The sequence below is a fragment of the Lycorma delicatula genome, chromosome 1, assembly GCF_047948215.1.
Source record: "Lycorma delicatula isolate Av1 chromosome 1, ASM4794821v1, whole genome shotgun sequence".
Taxonomy (NCBI): Eukaryota; Metazoa; Arthropoda; class Insecta; order Hemiptera; family Fulgoridae; genus Lycorma; species Lycorma delicatula.
In genome coordinates, this window is record NC_134455.1 from 336,536,791 (window position 1) to 336,560,068 (window position 23,278).

At 29.8% G+C, this 23,278-nt stretch overlaps 1 protein-coding gene across 1 annotated transcript; it reads left to right on the forward strand.

The window, feature by feature from the left end:
- Positions 1–1,311: 1,311 nt before the first annotated feature.
- On the forward strand, positions 1,312–20,700 carry LOC142334297 (transmembrane protein 256 homolog). The gene is made up of 4 exons (XM_075382220.1): positions 1,312–1,548; positions 13,255–13,444; positions 16,384–16,502; positions 20,381–20,700. The coding sequence occupies exons 1-4, from the start codon at positions 1,474–1,476 to the stop codon at positions 20,522–20,524; spliced, it is 528 nt and encodes a 175-aa protein (XP_075238335.1). The 5' UTR covers positions 1,312–1,473; the 3' UTR covers positions 20,525–20,700.
- Positions 20,701–23,278: the final 2,578 nt, after the last annotated feature.

Genomic DNA, 23,278 nt, shown 5'->3' on the forward strand with positions numbered 1-23,278 from the left:
AGCAAAATCGCTAATACAAAATATTTTAAAGACATCCCTTGTCCCTTTCTTGAACATTTTGTATATAATTAATGAAAATCATGTTCATTTTTTACCTATTGAAATGAAGAATCATACCAGAATGCGTCTAATAAAAATGTAAATGAACACAGTTCACTTATTTCATTATAATATAAATTAATGTCTTACTGCCTGAACCGAAAACAAAGGTTCCGACGATTGCTAAGAACGGGAAATTGTAGTAACATGAAATTGTCTGAAATGCATCAGCTGATGCATTGAGTACAGTGAATACCATTTGAAAAAATTAAATTTAGCTTTTTATTTTAAAAATTTACTTTAGCAAACCACACAATTAATTCTGAGCATGATTGTGTACTGGAAGTATTACTATGCGAGAAATGACAATTTGTATGCAAGAAAAGTATCAATTACTATAATTAGAAACTTTAAATTATAAGACAGTATTTATAAGATGAACACTATTTACAAAGTTCATTCTTATAACTCGTCTCAGTTTAAGTTTGATACCTCACGATATAACATAATAATCAGAAAAATATTGGATTACAAGCGTTCATCAAATTTCAGTAAGAACGTCACTTACAAAATCATTCAGATCGACCTGCCGGTTCTTAGGTTTTAAGTTAACTTCTATCTACAGGGAAATGTGCGTTTTTCAGGCTGCAAGATTTATCAGTTTTTTATACGGATTTTTACTAGACCGTGGTTACCGGTGTTCTTTGGTGGTTGGGTTTCAATTAACCACACATCTCAGGAATGGTCGAACTGAGAATGTACAAGACTGCACTTCATTTACACTCATACATATCATCCTCTGAAGTATTATCTGAACGGTAATTATCGGAGGCTAAACAGGAAAAGAAAGAGAAAAAAGAAAGATTATCAGTTTGAACTAAGTTGAAATAAAAATGTCTTGAAATCTCTAATTTGAGTCTTTGGTAATTCTAATTTATGTGATCAAAACATTAAAAAGTTGGTTTTAATTACTGAAAAGTGATACGGGAATTTTAGAGCCCGCCCGGTTTTGCCAGGTTTTCAATCACGCTATCGAACATCGCTATCCAACATTGATCGCTGATCAAACATCAATAATAAACGTTTAAGGGCTATGATGCAGAAAGAGTTTGTGTTTCAAGCTGCAAGCCGTAGGAATTACGATTTCAGGAAGTTAGCATCGAATATCAACTTCGTCCAAATGAAACCATTCAAATTTTTTTTTTTTGGTGTCTTTTACTATCGTTCTTCATAATTCGATTCAAGGGTAAACGGGGTTGAGAAATCGATAATCGTTACATTCGATTATGTTGGTAGCAGTAGGGGTGTCAGTCTAGTGTGCATTTCGTTATTGACATCTAAATCTTGGGTCACGTAGCAGTGTAAGTGTAACTTAAATATTCGTTAACTATTTTTTTATCATAGAATCGAGGATTGTACAAGAAGAGAAAAGTAATGTTTCCAGAATCGATGCAGTGGATACTTCAGAATCCCGTAGTCACGCAGTCCACGGATGTAGCAAAATTTATGGTATGCCATGCAAATTAAACTGGATGTTGTGTTTTAAATTTCAAGTTATTGAGTCATTTACGACAATTTAATAAGTTACTTTTTGAGGAATTTGAAATTAGTAATAGATAGGGAAACAGGGCTCAGAAAACATAACCTAAACTTTGCTGTGTTTATTTCCCTTTTCGTGTTGACGCTTATTTACTACCTGTTATTCAGTAATTATTTCGGTATTCAAAGAAAAATAACTGTTTTGAATTTTTCCTTCATATTTCTATTATTTTGGGTCAATGTCTTTGTGTAGTCAGGGCAACATTACTATTTTATTTGGTGAAAATGTAATTAGGTTTATTAATGGTTTTTTCGTTTTTATTTTATCTAGTTAGAATATTTTACCGAACGTTTTACCACAGGGGTATAAGAGTAACAATATAAAATATAGATAAATTAATTGAACTAAATGTTCAATTTAACGATTATTGAAAATAATCGTTAATAAGCAAACAATTAATAAGAAAATGGATTTTTTTTAGCTAAAAATTGGTAAAACATTGTAATTGAAGTACATAGTTACAATATAATCATTTTTTAAGGATTATTTATATAATACTTCCCTGCATATATTTTTCTAGTATTAACAAAATGTACTTATATTTAGTTTTTGTAGGTTATGTATTGATAGTCCAATGTAGAAGAATGAGTGTGATAGATAATCTACTCTCCAGTAAGTCAGTTCATCAATTGATATATAAGGTTTTAATCCCATTTTGAACCATTATGATGCAAATTATTTTTTATTATTGTTAACCAAACACTCCTATTATTTTGATTGTACACTTTGTATAAATTTGCACATATATATATATCTTTTTGTACAAGAAATGGTTATCTTCTGTTTACTTTTATGTATAGCTTTAGTAATAATTTTAAAGAAATTAAAATATTCTGTTAGGGGTTATTTTTATTATAAATCATAACATAATTTGTAGGTAATTATTAGGAACTTTGAATAACAATGAAGTAAGTAAGTAAGTAAGTAAGTAAGATGAATACGTAAATACATTCGTATATTCCCAAATATTTTAGGAAGAATTTTACTTTCCTTAGTAGTAGTTTTTGAAAAAATCATGTTTTGTGTGAATTAGTTTAAAGGACTTTTTGATAAAGAGGTCATGTTGCATTACTAGCAAACTCATCTGATCTCTGCCTCCTTTCAGGTATGCAAACCTTGGATGGACTTTAGATATGTTACATCTAGAAGTCTTCTTGCTATTGTTTGAAAATTTTTCTTTCATATCTTAACAGCCCAAGCTTTATTGGAAAGTTAGGTTGTGCCTATCAATGCTAAGCCTACCTTTATTGTTTTCTATGATAAATTTTGGTTTTTTTATGAATTTTCCATTCTCTTTTTCCTTCTTGTTTTTGTTATTTGATAATATTTTGAAGAGTTTTAAAACGGTCACCTTTTCCACAATTCAGTCTCAGTTTTATACAATTAGGATGTAGTTTGAACTTAGGCAAGTGTCTCTTTGTGCACTAGTATTCTTATTTTAAATGTTTTGATTATCATTTCTATTTAGTCGTACAGTTGTAACAGGATGTATAGTTTCTAATAATGTCTTAAGTAAGTGAGTTTTGCAATATCAATTGCCCGTATAGAATAAATAGCGTATTCGGTAGTAGGATTACTTCATAATAGGATATATTAGGATTTGCTTGTGGCAGTTTCCTACATTAATAACATATCCTACTTTGTTTTGTTATCTGCAACATATGTGTTAAATGAAACGTATTGTATAGAGCATCATTCATATACTTTGAAGATTATCATTACAAAAATAGTCTATCTTCCTTTGAATAATTATACTGAATTACCTTCATTAAGTACAAATTTGTTTTTAGGTTCATAAACATTACAATATTTTTGCCTTAAATAATGAAGAATAACAAGATTCTCTTTAGTTTGCCCCCAAAATAAAAACATTTTTAATTAACAAAAATGAATGAGCTGTACATCATCTATTCCTTCATGATCAGTCTCTTTAATCACATCTGAATAGTGTTCATTTTTTCAGCAATGCACTGAACATTACAGTTTTAAATCGCATTGTGGTAATTGACAGTATTAAATCTTCATGTTGAATATCTGAACCTCCTCACTGATAACTCCAGTTTGAATATAAGCATGTTTCATATATAAAGCATTCCTTGTATAGTTGATGCAAGTATTAGATGTTTTAGGCTTTTATTTTTATGGCAACAGAAGAGATAAGGTAGGTGAATTCATTATTATCAATAAGTTCCTAAGCTTGTTAAAACGTTTCTGCTTTGTATCTATGAACTAATTTCAGCCACAGTCTGTTATAATGGATCATATATATTTATATCAAAATTGTTATCCCGTAGTCAGTATAGTCCTTTGTAATCTTATAGGTAAGATTACACAATAAGTAGCCAACAAATATTCCTTATTAAATGAAAAAAATGATGCGATGCTGTGCAATTTTGTTGCTAGATAACATGAACAAGCCAGTGATTTTGGTACCAGTGTTATTGCAGTAAGTTGAGGCTAGTTAGTTTGCTCATGCACTCAAAGTACATATTTGCAATAAAAAGTAACATCTAGAGTAGCAGTAACCACGTCTTTTAAGCGTTACTATTTCAAGCTGTTAAAATAACAAGACTGAGTTCCATATCCCTATTGTAGTCATGAAAACGACATAATTGGAATATAAGGCCCCTAGCCCAACCAGTTTCCCTGACCAAAGTCCCTACAGCCTTTGATTATGCAATCTTCTGCACGCTTGCTCGGGTTAAAAAGGAAATCTAATATAGGTTTACTACTGGAGTCAAGAGAGATGCTAAATGAACTGAATACAGCATTATATTCTGCTACAATCTTTCCCTTTCTTAGTCCACTATTTAGTGGACTAAATAGTCCACTAGATGTTCATGTGACTGCCTTGTTGTAGGCTCATTAAGTTCACCTTATGGTGCGGTAAAAAAACTGGATGCTAAAGGGAATGAATTTCCTAATTAAAAAATAAACCTATCCATCCTTTTACTTTAACCAAGGAAAATACAAAAAAAAGATAAAATTCAACTGGATTCAGTAAACAAACATGACTAATACGAGTAAAATAATCTACAGTAGACTGTGCATGTAAATATACAATATATGTGTACATTTATGATGTAACACAAAAATTGTGCAAAATAATATACACATAAAAATTACATGCATACAGAAGTAATGTCGCAAGCAGTAATGAAATTTCCAAAAAAAGAGTTTTAAAATAACCATTTTAAAATGGAATAGATGCTTGCAACTCATATTAACACTAACATCTGATACAACATTGACTAACTAACATTTGTAACTAACTAACATCTGATACAACGTTATAATAAACATGATAACATAATTAATATTCAGCAACTTCTGTATGAAATTAACTTTTTACTCAATTCAAAACCTTTTCCTTCAAAAGCAAGCAAAACATTTTTACCCACACAACAAAACATTACCAATCAAAATACATATACCTTCACAGTCATTTAATGTCTGTGCCATAAGTTTCTTTTTGACTTCATAACAAAAAGTTTTTTTTAGATTTCATGCAAAAATAATCTTTTTTAATGGCACAATCCTGTTAATGCTCAAAGGGTAATAACTGGCTACTGTGTAGTGTTAATTTGATTTGATAAGCATTTTTTATATATTACCTAATTTAAGAAACTAAAATTTTAATAAAATCTGAATAAAAAAATAAGAAAATGATGAACAAACCAAGTAAAAATGAAAAGAAAAAAATCAGAACAAGCTGCAAACACCAAGCAAGCAAAAGAAAAAAAGTCCTGCGCAAATTCAACATCCATAGCAAGTATCTCATTTATTTATTTTTACTCTATAATTTTTTTTATCTATTTCGTGATTAGTGTCAGTAGTCTATAAGGCAAATAAATTTGTTTGGATCAGATCAAACTGGAATAATTATTTAAACATCCTTTATTTTCCTTTTTTTAATGCAATAAGCATATATGCACAACATTTACATTCACTTTTAAACCCATTTTCAGATTTCACAATTTCTCTTTCTCACTCTAATAAAAGGTCTTCTCTGTTCCATCACAATGCAAATTCACTACTCTAAACTTTCATAGTTTAATAATGATGACATCACAAGAATTTAACAAATTCAATGAAGTTTTGATGTCACATGGAAGAATAAGTTCTCATTCCAACCTGAAGGCATTTTTAAACTTCATGCTGAAAGGATTTCTTCAAATTTAACCAAGCTTGTTTATCAATCACATCATGTCTATTCTCTGATATCCTCTACTAAAGATCATCTCACATTAATTGTAAGATGATTAAAGATCATCTCACAATTCAGATAAAAATGGGACAGATTTGACAATTGTCTAAAATCCCATATTAATACAATGGTTTATTCTCCGAATAAACCGGTCTTTCGGCCCGGCTGGTCAGAAGCATTTGTTATACCAGTACTAAAGCCTGGTAAAGACAAAACCGTTCCCTTAAGCTACCGCCCTATTTCTTTAACAAGCGTGTTGTGTAAAGTAATGGAGATAATGGTAAACCGCAGGCTTGCATGGTACTTGGAGAAACATGACTTTCTTTCTTCTGAACAGTGTGGTTTCCGACAAGGAAGATTTTACATTGATAATTTGGTGTCAATGGAGACAGCCATACAAAACGCCTTCCTGAACCGCCAACACCCCGTTTATATCTTCTTCGATATAAAAAAGGCGTACTACACGGCCTGGCGACGTGGCATTCTTGACACCCTTAGGAGGTGAGGAACCAATGGCAATATGCTTGCTTTTATCCGGGGGTTCTTAAATCACCGAACGTTTCGTGTTCGTGTAGACGATTCACTATCAGACAGTGTCGTCTCGGAAAATGGCGTACCTCAAGGTAGTGTATTAAGTGCCACCTTGTTTTCTTTGGCCATAAACAGCATTACCAACTGTGTACAGGCTCCTCTTTTCTTTGATGATTTTGTTATTTACGTTGCGAGCCGCTCTGCACCCACTGCGGAGAGACTGATACAGAACACTATATTTCGCCTTGAGCCTTGGTCAAGAACTACTGATTTCACATTTTCCCCCGACAAGACGAAATGTGTAGTCTTTTCTCGGCTATGGAACCCTTCTAATCCGCGGGTTTTTCTGGGCAGAGAGATTATTGCTGTCTCCTTACGCTAAGTTTCTAGATTTGCTTTTTGATAGCCGTCTTACCTGGGTCAACCATATAAGGGAATTGAGGACATAATGTTTCAAACTCTTAGATATGTTTCGGGTCCTTAGTAACACGAACTGGGGAGCCGATTGGTCATGCATGTTACGTTTTTACTACCTGTTCGTTCCAATTTGGATTATGATTGTGTCGCCTATTCTTCAGCTCGTCAAACCGTAAGAATGCTGGAAGGTGTGCATCATGCTTTTCTTCGGCTTGCAACAGGTGCGTTTAGATCGAGCCCTATCGCGAGCTTACTTATAGACAGTGGCGAGCCATCACTTTGAGATAGACGAGACCAGCTTTTGTTGTCGTATTTTGCCCGTCTCAGCGGACAGCCGAATCACCCAGTTCTTAGGAATCCTGATTTGAGGAAGTATGAGGACCGTCCACGTTGTACTGCGCTTGTGGGTGTCCGTACACGACGTCTGCTGCAGCGTATGAGTGTTGACTCTCCCTCGTTATTTCCATCATGTCCGTGCTCGAACCCCCCGTGGAGAATAAACCATGTAAATTTTATGTTTGATCTTACAACGTACGATAAACGTTCCACGCCTCCTATTGTTTTCCGGCAGGTGTTTCAGTTTCTCCTCGCCAAGTCGAACCCAGGCGAGGTGATATATATACCGTCGATAATAAACTCCGATGGGTTAAGGATTCGGTGTTGCTATGTGGCTCCTCATGCAGAAACTCTCGTCGTGAGGAAGTGGTCCTCCGCCGGTTACGGTTGGGACATACGAGGATCACACACGAATACCTAATGTCAGGAGAAGTCCCATCCCTGTGCACACGATGCAACTGCCGCATGACTGTGCACCACCTTCTCGTGGACTGCATATGTTATGCGGCTTTGCGTCGTCAGTTTAATATACCCGGAAACATCCGTGATATCTTGTGCGACGATAGCGTAATTTTGGAACGGGTGTTTCTCTTTTTGCATAGTACCGGGTTACTGCAAAGGATTTAATATGCTCATATATGTTTTTCTGTAAGGACAGTTTTTTTAATAATTTTCACCTTTATTCTCAATTTGATTTTTTGGTTCTATGTATTTAATTTTACTATCCGGGGAGGGGATTTTTGCACAACCCATCGGAGTTAGGTAAGTTTTATATACTTTCTTTAATTTATTATTTTAACTTTTATATTTTATCAACTTTGTCTGTGGTATTAGTTTTGAGTTTTGTTTTGCCTTATTGGCTTGTTTTAGTAAATTTTTATTATATGATTGATATTACGTTTACACCTTGTACAGTTTATTGTTTCGGAGTTATTTTACCCTTTTACTAATAACTACCGGACGATGATAACGCCCAGGCGTTTTTCACCCACAAACAAAAAAAAAACCCAAGCCAAACCACTGGTTTGGTCTCTAGTGCTGAACATGCCTTCCCAAATCAGCTGATTTGGAAGTTGAGAATTCCAGTGTTCAAGTCCTAGTAAAGGTTACTTTTGTATGGATTTAAATACTAGATTGTGGATACCGGTGTTCTTTGGTGGTTGGGTTTCAATTAACCACACATCTCAGGAATGGTCGAACTGAGACTGTACAAGACTACCCTTCATTTACATTTATACATATCATCCTCATTCATCCTCTGAAGTACTACCTGAATGGTAATTCCTAGAGGCTAAACAGGAAAAAAAAGAAAAGTAAAACCAAGGCAGTGAGAAAGTTTGAAAAACAAAGACGTCAGACTTTTGCAAGCTGTGTGGCAGAAGTATTTTCAATAAAATTTGAGTTCTTGTTAATATTTTAAAATAAATTGGAGAAAAGTGATTATGCAACTGAATATTGTAAAAACAAACAAATTGATTGATCAGCCATAAAATGAGGTAAGTCGTACACTCCTTTGACACTTCAGGGCGTAATGATTCTTCTCTTAGAATATTGTTCGCCATCATGATTTTCTGAGATTTTATATAACTTTCCAACTATACCTTAGTACAAAATTGAGTGCTTGCATATATACAAAACCAGGTAATAATGAGCTTTTAATTTCATCATATCTTTTAACACTTTCTCATAGACATCTGTGTAAACAACACTTTTTGCTACAAGTACATTTAAAATATAAGGAAGGATATCATAATTTATTGCTTCCCATAGAAAAGGATGGGATTTTACTCTAGATTACAAGCTCTTTAAACAATATGAGCAATTTTTAATTGGTTATGGGCTCAGTACTATGTTGATATCAATATTTTTTGTTATTATGAAAAATCAAAGAGTAAAAACTCTCTTTACTCAAAAGCTTATGAAATTATTAAGAAATAATTTATTTGGGTTTGAGTTGGCAAAGGTAAAAGGCTATGGAAAAGGTGACATCAAGATTCTTGCTTATAATGGTGGAAACAGGTATGCTATCATCTTGTGATTGTACTATATGTACCAGATTTAAAATATAATCTATTTTCTACTGGAATGGCAATGGATAAAGTTCTCAAGGAATCATTAAATAAGTATGTAAGCAAATTTACAAAGAATAGGCGCTATGGAAGAAAGTTTTTTAATAAAAATGTTTACATTGTTAGAATGTGAGGCTTTATGTTTATTATATTTGTTATGCAAACTACTTCATCAAGTTAAAGTATTTAAACCAGTTGCACGTAAAGAAGGAAATTCTGAAGTTTATTTTGTGTGCCTTTGCTTAGAACTCCAAAAAATTTTCATTATATATTTATAGTTCAAATATAACCAGTAAAGCAGTGTTCTGATAAGAAACAATTTCAGAGGAGTTTGGGAGACAATTAGAGGAGTGTGCATAACTTTTGTATAGTATCAGGAAAGTGTAATGTCAAATATTAGATTATTTCATGGTATGTCTGATTTTGAAAGAGGAGAATTGGACCTTACAAAAGACTATAACTAAAGAATGTGATTCATGTTATAAACTTGAAAAGTTATCTTTCTATATGAATCATGTTGTTGACTCCTCAGACTTGAAAGGTAGCTGACATGGGTTCAATATTGACGATAAATTTGATGACGGTTCCTTCAATGATAAACAGAATAAACCTAAGTTAAAAATAAATGTGTAAAGTGACATTAAGATAATCTATTTGTTTTCTTTAAAGACATTAAATGTTTATTTTATTTACATAAGACATTGTGTGCGCACACACACACACACACACACACATATATATATATATATATATATATATATATGTATATATGAATACACATGCAGGTGTTTCATTTTAATCACTCTAGGTGATTTTCTCATAAACTACACACAACAGAAAAATATTACCTAAACAAAAGTTTACTCAGATTGGAGAGGGACACCTCATGGTAACCTTGAAATTTACCTTGACCTTGTTTAAAAGTTAACACAATTTTTTATGGAATAACCTATTTTTGACCCCACCAATGAAAAGAGCAGAAAATTTTACATTGGAATATATAGTTGCATATACGACCTTGGACCTTTTTTGAAGGTCATATGTCTAACCATCGGATATAATGTTATATAATAGTGTAAAATCATTTTTATGCCCCTTCCCATAGTTTGCGAGATAAATGAATGGCCTGGAATATAAATATTCTAGGAATATTGTATGACCTTCAAAAATGTGTAACTTGTAACACTATCACCCATGTAATACTAACTCTGATGGATAGCTGTATGATATTCAAAATGGCTATATATAAAATATATATATATATATATGTGTGTGTGTTGGTGTGTGTATGTATTTTTTATGAGACCATCACACTCGTAGCACCAAGAAGAGGCAGCTCAATTTTAAATGAAAAGGGTATGGTTGTGACATGTCATTTTAAAGTTCATTGAAAAAAAATTCAAGAGATACACTTAAGTTATAACTACCCTAACAAAAATGATGGCCATTTTGGTTATGTAGTGAAAAAACATTTTATTCATTGTTTTTTTATAGATGGTTTCAAGAGTGGTCTACCACTGTTGATAACTTCTTAACAGTGAAACACTAAAAAAAATAAAATTTAGTTAATGCCTCTACCTCATAATGATCTATTTCTCGATATGAGACCACTGCACTCCCAAGCTCCCTTGGGAGCAACTAAAACTTTAAATGGAAAGGCTAGGCTAATTCAGGGTCTGCTAATCCTTTCCTTTACTAATCAAGAAGAAAATAATCAGGATAATTTCATATTTATTTATTTAGCATATGGCACCAAAACATAACACCAATTACAGTAACAAATTACAAACAAACATTTAAGAAATTAATATAAGCTACTGATTCTGGAGTCGCCATCAGGAAATCTTCAGAATTCCTTTCATTAGCTGTCCTAGGACAAACTTCTGTGATGTGTTTAACAGTTTGATTTTCACCACACTCACAAAGGGTGGTGTGAATAGGGTGTTTTACCCTATTTATACAGGAAATAGGCACACCTACCATGCTGAGTTCGTATTCTGTTTAGTGTTGACCATGTCTTACATGGCAAGTCAAAACCCGGCAGCTTTTGAGTAATACATGGGATTTGGTTATTCTGCTTTGTGGTCCAATCTTGACCCAAGGCGTCAGTTAGGTTAAATCCTTCCTTTGTGGCAGCAATTGCTGTTTTGATAGGTGATTGGGGTACCTATAAAAATATTAATATTTGTAATATTAATTTATATATATATATATATATATATATATATATATATATATATATAGTTTTTATAGTAGTACTTTAATAGTTTTATTTTTATATTGTAACTTTTGTATATTTGAAAATTATTTAATTTTACTATTTTTCTTCAACTGTTTAAAAAATATTAATAATTTTGTGATTTAAGTCTAACCACTTTTTCTTTAGAAATAATTTCAACATACATTTTTTTTTTTATTAATATTTTGTAATCATTCATATCTTGTTTAGAAATTTCATTTTGTTAAAAAAATTTAGTTTTTTATGGTTCAAGAGTTTTTTGTAATGATAAATCCAAAATCATAAAGTGATATTTGAATCCCATTTTGAACAATTGTACACAGAATTTTTTTTCTAAATCTATTCATACAATTGAGTTTAGATTTCTATTAAAGGTCTTCTATTATTAGGTCCTTTTAAAATGGAATTAAAAAGAGTCATCATCCAAGTAGTCTTTTGTATTTTCCTACTGATTTTATAAAATGTAAGATTCTATATTGCATACAAAACCGCTATGCATAAGTGTATAAAGTGGTTACATCAGATTCACAGTATTCTAAATAATCCTCTGCTGCTTCTGTCTTCATATATTGACTATTCGGTTTTACATTCTTGTTTGAAGAATCAGAATAATGTTTCATTCAATTTATGTCAGATTTCCAGGTTTGAATAATGGTTTTCTTACTGGTAGATTAAAATTAATCTCGCTCATGATTTTAACCCCAAAAACAAATGCCTTGCCAATCTTTTTTACATTTGGCTGTTCAGTTTGTCAAGACTTACATAGTTCATTACCAGGAGTACACACTGATTGATACCTTTCTTTGAACATACACATTGACACGTAATATAAGTTGATGAAAAACAGTTCTTCTTATTAGTTGAAAGATGGTCTACTATTAAAATTGACATTACTATGCGCAAGACAAAGTTCCATTCAGTTTGGATGTATGAAACCCACATTTATGGCTCTGTCAAGCCTTCTGAATGATGTACACTGCTTATGATGAAAGTGCTTGTGATTAGGGCTTTGGTATATGCTATTGAAATCCTTTATAAAGACCTACAGACCACTTGACAGTATATTCCTCCACTGTTATACACCTTTTATACAAAAACCTTATGACAGCTACCTTCATCTGAAACAAAATTTAGACATGCTACAGTATTTTCCAGGAAATCCTGGGGATGATAAGAAGATATTGGAGTAGAGATATCTAATTTAGAATAAATATTTTATTAAGCCAACAATATTTATATTTTTTACGGCAGTCATACTACTGATTGGTGAATCCTTACTACATTTCAACCTTTTTTTTTATTTTTTGAGATTTGCCCAGTTATGCTATGACAGACCAGTATTAAGCAATAATGACTATGAAATACATGAAAAGTATTTTTAAAATGTTTGTGTAGGTGATATATATATTTTTGTTTCCTGTTGATAAACCAGGAAGAAACGTTATGGAAATTCCAAAGTATCTTGCAATACAAATTTAAAGAATTGCCTCAATAAGTACATTTGCTTATAAGTAAGGCTTGAATATAAATAAAAAAATTATGTATGGCTAGTGTTAAGAACTTGTTTTTTTTTTAATTCTGTTGAAAATGACAGTGTCACCATAATTACAAGCTATAATTAAAAAATTCTGTTACAGATTGTTGTTATATGATTGCTGATATTTTAAATGTTCTTGAGTTTTTATTTCTAAAGTTGCATAGATAAAATAAATTTACTTACTTATTTTTTATGCTTTAAATTTCTTGTAGGAAAATTGTCTAACACAATTATTCAGTGCTTAGCGGTCATGTTTATAATAGTATTCTTTTTCTTCAGGTCAGACAGTTGAATACAGCTGTTACATCAGCTGCATCAGTAATAACTCCAAAGTCTCAATCAGTCCCTACTATTGTTGTCATGGAGCCGCTGCCATTATGGAAACTTGCTGGAGCTAGCAGTAATTTTGTCAGATTAGCTGGGTTGTCTGGTGCATCAGCAGTAGCTTTAGGTGCATATGGTGCACATGGTATGTATTGTGGATTCTAGATATTGATTTATTGACTAAAGTGATTTTTGTGTACCTGGCGTAGTTAAAAAAAAAAATACTCTTGTCTTAAAAAAAAGATTAGAGTGATCCAAAAATTATAATAATATGCATTATTTATGTATACAAGTTTCAAGTATCAGTTTATGATTTTGTCTAATGGCTTTTCCATAGAATATAACATCCACTTTCCTTAGGAGCTTTATGTTTTCGAAATTCAGTTGTATGATGTGGAAGAGAGGGGTACAATATAATACAATTTGAGGGTATATTATACCATCAGAATTTTTTTTTATTAGTGGATATACCTTTGATACCCATCAATTTTTTTACAGTGACAAGGATGTTATAACCTTTCCTATCCTCTTTATTTATAGGGAAAGTAAAGATTTATTTCCATGAGACCAGTTATTTCCATTCATAATGTTTTAGTCAGCATTTCCCTGATATCTGTGAATTTTATAAACTGTAAACTTTTATGAGAAAGTCGTTAAAAGTATTGATAATAATGACATGATATCTGCCAAACAGTGTATGACATGATTTCAGATCGCATCACCTAACATGGTGTCAGTTTTGTTAATATATTTGTTTCTCCTCCTTTATCATAAATTTATTTTACTATTTAACGTAATTTTCCAACATACAATACTGTTCAATTTTCTGTAGGAATTTTGTACACTTCCTTAATTAAAATAAAAAAGAAAAAAATAATAAATGGTAATTTGGCAATCACAACTCTATTTAAAACACCTTCTTTTAATTTGTTAAAAAAAATTGACAATTTTATAATAATGTCTGTAATTAGAGGATTTTGATTGCTTTAATCTCTTCTTATTGGTCTTTAATGAAGCTCAGTGGTTTGGTGGCATTGTAAATTATTTTTCTTTTTTGTAATCTTCAAGAATATTTTTTTTGTTGGATTTGAAATTTACTCATCATAAGTCTTATCTACTACTATATTATATTTACAGTTGCATTCAACTCGGTATTTTGTATTTCACAAGCTAGTTTGTTATAATCTATAAATTCATAATCATTTTACTTGGACCATAAATATCTTCTACTTTTGCAAGTAATATAAGGTTTGCAAGTGATATAAGGTTGTTATTATTTATTCTGATAAATATTATTAGTAAAATATGTACTTCAGCATAGTCTATTCTTGTATGTTTTTGTGAAACTAATAAAGTTCTCAGATTAGTTACAATGATTTATTAAATCCTTGTGATGAATTATCTGGCAGTGATACAAGGATTTAAAATAACTATACCTCTAACAGCGGAAGTATCAACGAGAAGACGAGATAGTAGATGGGATGCATTTTGTTACATGAGAATTTATGTAAGACCAAAATGTCTTAGGAAGATTAAAAAGAAGGAGTAATTGAAGGAAGGAATTGTAAATGTATTAATCATCTACATGGTAGTTCATAGAAAATGTAGTGTTGTGGGTTGTCACTTTTGTTGTGAAACAAAGAGACTTACAGAGAACAGAGAAGCATTGAAGGTACTCACTTTTGCTACGTTCCACAGTACTAACTAATTTAGTATTTGTTAGTGCAGTTAGTGTAGGAGATCTGTATTAATACTGTGAACATTTTCTTGTACATAAAGAAATGTTTATATTATTTTCAGGAAAGCAAATGTTGAATAATTACTGTAAAATTAATTAATTATTTGTAGTTATTTGGGCAAAGTTTATAAGATCTGTTAATAACTTACATTAAACAAATATAAAAATTTAGTAATTCAGTTTGATGCTTACTTCACAGTATCAGAATAAAAAAATTATAAAAGTATTATTTTTACTTTTTTGCATTTTTTGAAATAAGTTTCATGCATTTGATTTTTAAGTTTTGTTATTTTTTAAAGCAAGGGTATACTTAAAAAAAAAACACTGCCCATATGAAAAAACTACTAGAAACTATTGAGAAATCTTCTCTGTAACCATTACAATAATACAAAATGTAAAATAATTGTTTTTAATTTTTTAGATTTGTTCACAAAAATTCTCTAGCCAATTATTTTTAAGATGATTTTTAATGGTTTGAATATTTGAATAACACCGTACTGTATGTCACCGTGTTTTAAAAATTTTTTCTATTATTGATAACAAACAAAAACTACTTTCAAATTGTTTATTTTCACTGTCAGTTTTTTGATTACAAATCTTTTATGTAATTTGTTTGGAAATAGTACTACTTGAGGAAATTCCTGTACAGATTAAAAAATGGATCTCATCATTGATATATTTGGTAAAGAATAAGGTTTATATGTACAACAATAATTATAACATACTGGTCTAATTAAGAAGTTCTCTTTACCTGTTATTGAATTCTCTTAAAATATTTTTCGTAATGTATAGAAGACTATTGTTGAAAATTAAAAAGGTTCTGTTAAATGAAGACAGTGTGATGCTTTTCTTATTTTTGTTTTATAATAAGTGTGAAGTAAAGCTTTATAAAGCCTTCTTTGATTATTTTCACTGGATTCTTGACTGAGAATGTCATGAAATATAGAAAATGCATTAAAAATTAAATATTTATTTTGTTGAAGATTATCATCTTAATCTTAAATTATTGTACAATGTATGTTTTCACCACATTACTTAATCTTTTAGCATTTTCATTTCTTAAGTGTTTATCATTAAAATGACAAACATACAACTACCATTATATTTTTGTCCTTTAATGGATAATATGTTGTTTCTGTATTAGGGAAAGAAATAGAAGGAAACAGGATTTCCAAAAAAAAAATAAAATCTTAGGGGGATGTTGAAACAAAATTTTACATCAAGTGTAAAGTTTATTTATCGTTTTTCATATATATATTTTAATTATTTATTCCTTTATATCTGTCTGGAATTGATGTTTACTATTAACTTTAAACTAAATCTTTTGTAAATTATTTCTGTTTCAGCAAAATTTGACAAAGGACATGATGAAAAGCTAAGATTAATGTTTGAAACGGCTAATAAATATCATTTTATTCATACACTGGCTTTACTTGGTGTGCCACTTTGCCACTATCCAAAAATGGTAATTCTAATTTTGAAATGTCATTTTTAATATTACTTTTGGGTTTTTAATGAGAATGGATTTACTTTAGTTCAATTTTGTTGTTCTTATGCAAAAAATAATAACAAAAAAAATCTGATGTGGACACTACATGACTTCCTTGTACGCCTATTAAACTACATGTACACATATTTTGCTGCACTTCATTTAAACTTATTTCATTTGAAAGTGAGATACATTCCTCCAGTTCTTTAATAAAGTGGACAATTAGTTACACAATTGCTGAAATATTCGTTTTTATTAACATCAAATATTTATACAATTATTAATTTAATCGTACATGAAAATTTTAGGATAGAGTGAAAGTCCCTTTATTAATCGTATTTCTAGATCAGTATTATTTGTATCTTCGTGTGTTACAGATTTCTGGTGTGTCGTATAAATAAAAGTTAATAATAATTAAACTATTTTGTTTAGTGAACTTTTATATAGTGTAAAATATTCAGTTTTTATTATTGGATTATTTGGTGAATAATCAAAAATGAAAAAGAAGCAATCATACAGGAAAAAGAAAGACAACGTGAAGAAATATTTCTCAAAAAACCGACAAGATGAATATGAAGAGGAAGAAAATTTTAAGAACAAGGGAAGAATAAAAAAAGTTAAGAGAAGATGATAAATTTAAAGAGGAGGAAAATGTAAAGCCAAAGAAAGAGTAAGAAGATTAAGAGAAGATGATAAATATAAAGATAAATATGAGAGGAAGAAAATGTTAAAACCAAAGTAATAAAACCATTAAGAGAAGATGATAAATATAAAGAGGAAGAAAATGTTAAGACCAATGAAAGAATAAAAATATTAAGAGAGGATAATGAATATAAAGAAAGAAAAAATTTGAAAACTAGAGAATGTATACACAAATTAAAATCAGAAAAATTATATTAAATCAAAGAGTGATGAAATGATTGGGAACAAAAAACAAATAAACAAAATAATGATCAACTCAGACTTAGGGAGAATATTGTCTGACAATATCAGAGAAGTAATGAACTAAAATATAAGAATTTTTGGCAATTTATTAAAGATTAGGCATGTATGCCTCAGTGTATATGTTGTTCTTGTGAGGGTCTAGTTTTCAGTCACTCTATAGTTACCAGAATAATAATTCCAGAATAATTAAATACAATTAAACTAGAAAATCCAAAAATAATACGATTTTAAATTATAGTTTTCAATTAATATTAAATATCAGATGTGTCACCAAATCTATTATATATGCAACAATGCTTATTCAATTACGTATATATAGTCAAAATGGATTCAGGGATGGTAAAAATGGATATTTCCATTGAAATCTGAAAACTGAATTTTTTGTGATCACAGTATTTTTTTTATTTCATACAAGGAAGTAAAAAGGTAAGTTTAAGGGATGTAGATTTCAGTAAGTTATGCTATTTCAATTATTCATACATTAGGTGTGATTTATTCAAATGAGTCTGATTATGGTCTAACTTTCTGACTTTAGAGTATAGTTGAAGAATAAAAACACCATTCATCAAAACAAAACAAATGTGTGATATGAAGAATACTAAGTTACTTATCTTGCTTATTTTGAGATATCAGTAATTATATTTATATTGTAGTCGGAGGGCTCTTCTCTTGTTACTTATATTTAAGTTAATATAAAGGAACAAGTATTTAATAACTTGTACATACTATTTAACCTTACTTTATCTAAACAGTTTTGCATAAATATTTTACCCTTTTTTAACTAATTTTCCCCCTCTGAATTTTTATTTTAAATAAAATAAATATTTATTAAATTTTTGTTTTAATATAAGCTCTTTTGTTTTTCTCTGTTACATCTCTCTTGAAATTATTATTTTTTTACATAATATTTTTCCTTAATTTAGTCTTTTGCTTCTTTACATTATTTATTTTATTTTTCAAAAATTGTTTTATTGCTTTCCCATTGACATATTTTGCTATTATTATTATTGGTATATTTTGCATATTTTGTTTGTTATCTTTTTTGCTCACTGGTTGTATATTTAGAATTATTACTGATAATTAACATATTATTTGTTGCCCACTGTTTTCTACTACATTGCCGATATCCGTGCTAGAGTGGTTAGCATCTCGGCTTTTTATCTGAGGATCCCGATTTTGAATCTCGATCAGGCGTGGCATTTTTCATTCGCTACAAAATTCCATTTCCATATTCACATATAGTCTTCTCTGTAAGCTTCTGTGGTGAATTAATTCATCAAACAAAAAAAGAATGCTTTTTCTCCTAAAGTCTATTCTCCTTCTGATTTATATACATTTTTAAATTAATCCATTCATATTCTTCAGAACTTTTTTTAAATTAATTTCTAAAATTACTTGCTTGGTTTGGTTATCACATTTTGGTTTTATATCATTGTTGTTTAGTATACTAATAATGCTACCTTTATAGCATGGAGTCTTTGTTTGTCTATGTGCTAGTTCTATTTATTCCACTGTCCTGTTTATAGCTTCTGTCTATTCAACTAACATAGATGTAGCATGTGTATTTTATTATATACATATGTTACAATTCCTATTTTATTATTTGACTATTGGTCAAGTGAAAGGTACTTTTTAATCTTGCGGTATGAAAATCTGTTTGGTCTAACTTTTTGACATACTTTAGTTGATAAAATTATTTTTATTTATTGTCCACTTTTGTTTCTCTAATAAGCCAAAACGCATCAACTTTTTTCACTTTCTTCCCCTACGTTACATTCTCTTACATTAGTTCTCAACTTACTTAAGTCTTCTATTTCTTCATTTCCTTTAAATAAGTTGGAATATTAACCTGTAGTATTGTATTTGGCTTCATTTTTGAATGTCTTCAAAATAAAATTATTTCTTGTATTATATTGTTTGTGGTAGAAAATTGCTCTGCTTTCTTATTTATTATTATTACTATTGCATACCTATATCTGATTTTGTGTCACTCATATAATTCCCTAACAAAGATTTCTGCTCTTTTTTCACCTTACTTCTGTATTAGACTTATGAACTTTCCTTGACTCATGTTTAAAATACTGATATTCTGTGATCTGACTTTAAGAATTTGATGGATTTTGATTTCACATAAACCTCTTGAGTAGACCTCACACGAAAACCTGATTGGAGATTATTTTAACTGAAGGATATAGGAGCAGATGCGATCATATTTTACTTGAAAAGAAGAGGATAGTATGGAAAATTTACTCAGAAATTACAACTGTAGTTTTTAATTGCTTTCAGCCGTGCAGTATTCAAAGCTTATTACCTAAGTATTTAGCTTTTTATCTAAGTAAAGACCTTAGAAATTAGATCGAATAACTCTCTGACTCGATGGATATTTTCAATGTTAATAACTAATTATCTCTTAGATGCTCCATGTTCTACTACAGAACATATCACAGAGGTCTAATCTGTTATACTAGATTTTGTATTCTTATTTTTACTGTTCTTTAGAGTATCAGTCAATATTTGACATATTTCCCCTACCCCTGTTCTTATGAATATATCCTCTTAATTTTTAAAGAAAACAAATCTTCAGATATAAATCTTATATAACTATGTTTAAATGTTATGATCATAAGTACTTAGAAACAATCAAAATTAATAGCTGGGTTTAGTTAGGTAGAAGTATTAGAACAAATTAACTTATTACCACAACATAGCATCCACCATTTATGCACTAATTAAATTGCATCATTGGACTCATGTTTAGTTGTCTCTGCTACTTATGTTATCAAGGGTGTATTTATTAATTTTTTAGACGTGTGTGATTGGCTTTATGTAATGTTTTCAATTTTATTTTAATGCTGATTGGTTTTATATTGCTTTTTTTTTAAGCTAATATGTTGTTATTTCTGTTTCAGACTGGGTCATTTCTTGTTCTTGGAATGGTAATGTTTTGTGGAACATGTTATTACAGAGCATTGACAGGTAATGGTAATCTAAAACGCATAACACCTATTGGTGGAACTCTTCTGATTTTCGCGTGGTTGACAATGTGTTTTTAAGATTAATTTACTAGTAAGGAAACAAAATCAATTTATATCACAGAAATTATTCCCTGTACATGATATTTTTTGTTGTGGAATTTTTATGTTTGGATTTTGTATGTAAATATGTTTTTACTGGAATCAATTGTTTAATCTTATATTAAAAATGTAATAAAAAAAGCAATATCTATCTCCTTATAGTTTTTATTATTTTTTTTAATCAAAACAGACTATCATTGCATTGTTTTTTTGTGGTTTCTTTTGTTAGACAGAACTTTTATTCTAGAATTTCCAAAACTAGTCAAATTTTTTGATGATTACTGAATTTAATAATTAATTTTACTCTTAAATGCAACTATGTATAGTTCATATTGTTTGGTAATGAAGTTTTTTGTTAAGATATATATATATATATATTATAAAATATATTTATATATTTATATTTTGGATGTATATATATATATATATATATATATATTTATTAATTTATGGTTAAAAAAAAAAAAACAAAAAGAATGGTTGAATTGATGTGATATCAGTTTTAGTTAATTTGTCTTGCTACATTTAATGGTAGATTTTCTGTGTTTTACATTTTAATCAAGTTAAATTAGTCATTCAAATATCCAAATTTATTTTTTAGGTGAATAAGTATTACTGGGCAAGATAATAAATTACTGAAATTAGAAGCAGTACCTCTGTGTGCTAATTGCCCTTTCTTTTATCCTCCTTTTTGGAAAAAGTACTTATGGCAGGAGCTAAGTCAGTTACCATTGTACCCCATCTGTGGTGCCATGCTATGGTATTGTGTGTAACAGTTAGCAGGTCAGCTATTTTGTGTATTGGGCTCAGTGCAGTGAGAATCCTGTCTTCCTGTCTGTGGGATTGTCTTAGGATAATTTTCCCTGTCTGAGAATTGTATAAAAAGCTTAAATAACCTTTCAAAGATACTTGTCAGATAGAGCTGTTCTTTCTACTACTTTTACAGTTTCAACTAATGTAAAGAAACATAGGTAATAAGAAACTACGGTCACATTGTTTAAAGTAACTTAGAGCATTATATTGTTGAAAGAATATTTAGTGGTTGTAATATAATTGTTATAAAAGTTATTTACTTTCACCGAAGTTAATTATGAAGATTAACATTTTAATTTTAGTTAATCTTCATAATTCTCAGATGATATTTAAAAGTCAAAATTCTTTAAATACATTTATTCAAGATTATTCTGCTTCAGTTTGGATATTTCAGCATTTACTTTCTTGTGAAAAGAATTTATCACTGAAAAAAAATCTTACATTTGAGTTACTTGTTGATTGTATATCAAGTAAGTATAAAAATAGATATTTGTAAGGAAAATTAAAAAAAGGCTTATTAAATATTTATGCCTCCTATAATTTATTTAAACTTATTGATTGCATTAATTATTTGAAATATTTTATTCATATATGTTTAGGCCTTTATGATACAGTTAAGTTGCCAAAAATGAACCATAGTATGTATGATTTTATGTTTAATATAATTTACATTAACCCTTTTTAATACAGATGATTTCTGAACTATTTAATACCATTTAATATAAATAACTTTTTGAACTATTTAATAAGACATGTCATTTATGGCTAGTTCTCTCATTACTTTCTTTCATCATTACCATCTGTACCATTACTTTCTTTGTTACTACCATCTGTATTAGGCCATTATCCCCAAAAAAATAAACCACGTATATTTTTAGTATTTAAAGTGTGTCTGCCCAATTTTAAAACAGTATCTTATTTTTTATACTTTCCAGTATTATATAAAAAATATAAATAACTGTTAATTTGTATTTTTATCTTTATAGAATGTGAGATATATTTTGTTATGTTAATAATGTTTAAATTGTTTTGAATAAAAAAATCTATGACAAGTGTGTAGTAATTTCATTTAATTATCATTAAAAACAATAGCAGGTATTCTAATTACTATTAATTTTTAGTAGAATTCAAAATGTTCAAGATATATTGCATAGATACATTGTTTAACACGTTACTCATAATGAAAAAGAATAAAATAAGTTGTTTATATAAATTAAGAAAAAAAAAATTATTAGAAGCCAACATGCATGTTTTCTATGCTTGAATAAAATAATTACGTTGCTGTTAGAGCTTGTTGCAAACCACAATAAGTTTGTCCTTGAAGCATTGCCATAGATACAACACATTTTCAGTGGTAGGGGTATGCATTCATTCAGCTGTTTTTTTCACTATGGTAGTGTGTTTGTATGAGTGTGTGCTTGTGTGAGTGTATTATATTAGTTTTGTGAAAACATCTTGTGTTTTGTTTACAAAAATTACTTGTGTCATTAAAAATTTTTAATTTTTACTTTTTCTGTTTCTTCAGATTACAATAATTTTAATGTAGGGTAGTATTATAATTCCACTTTATTGTCATGAAACGTAAAAGTAGTGGGTATTCAGAAAATAATTGGGAGCGTAAACTTACCCATAGCCAGATGAGAGAAGTCTGCTGAGGGTTGGTCTAGTGGTGAACTTGACATCGAAAATCAGCTGATTTCAAAGTCGAGAGTTCAAATCCTAGTAAAGGCTTTGAATCCTAGTAAAGGCTAGCTAAAGGCTTTTAGTAAAGACTTTTATATGGATTTGAATACTAGATTGTGGATGCCGGTATTCTTTGGTAGCTGGATTTCAATTAAACACATCTCAGGAACAATCGACCTGAGACTGTACAAGACTACAGTTCATTTACATTCATCGTCTGAAGTAATACCTTACGGT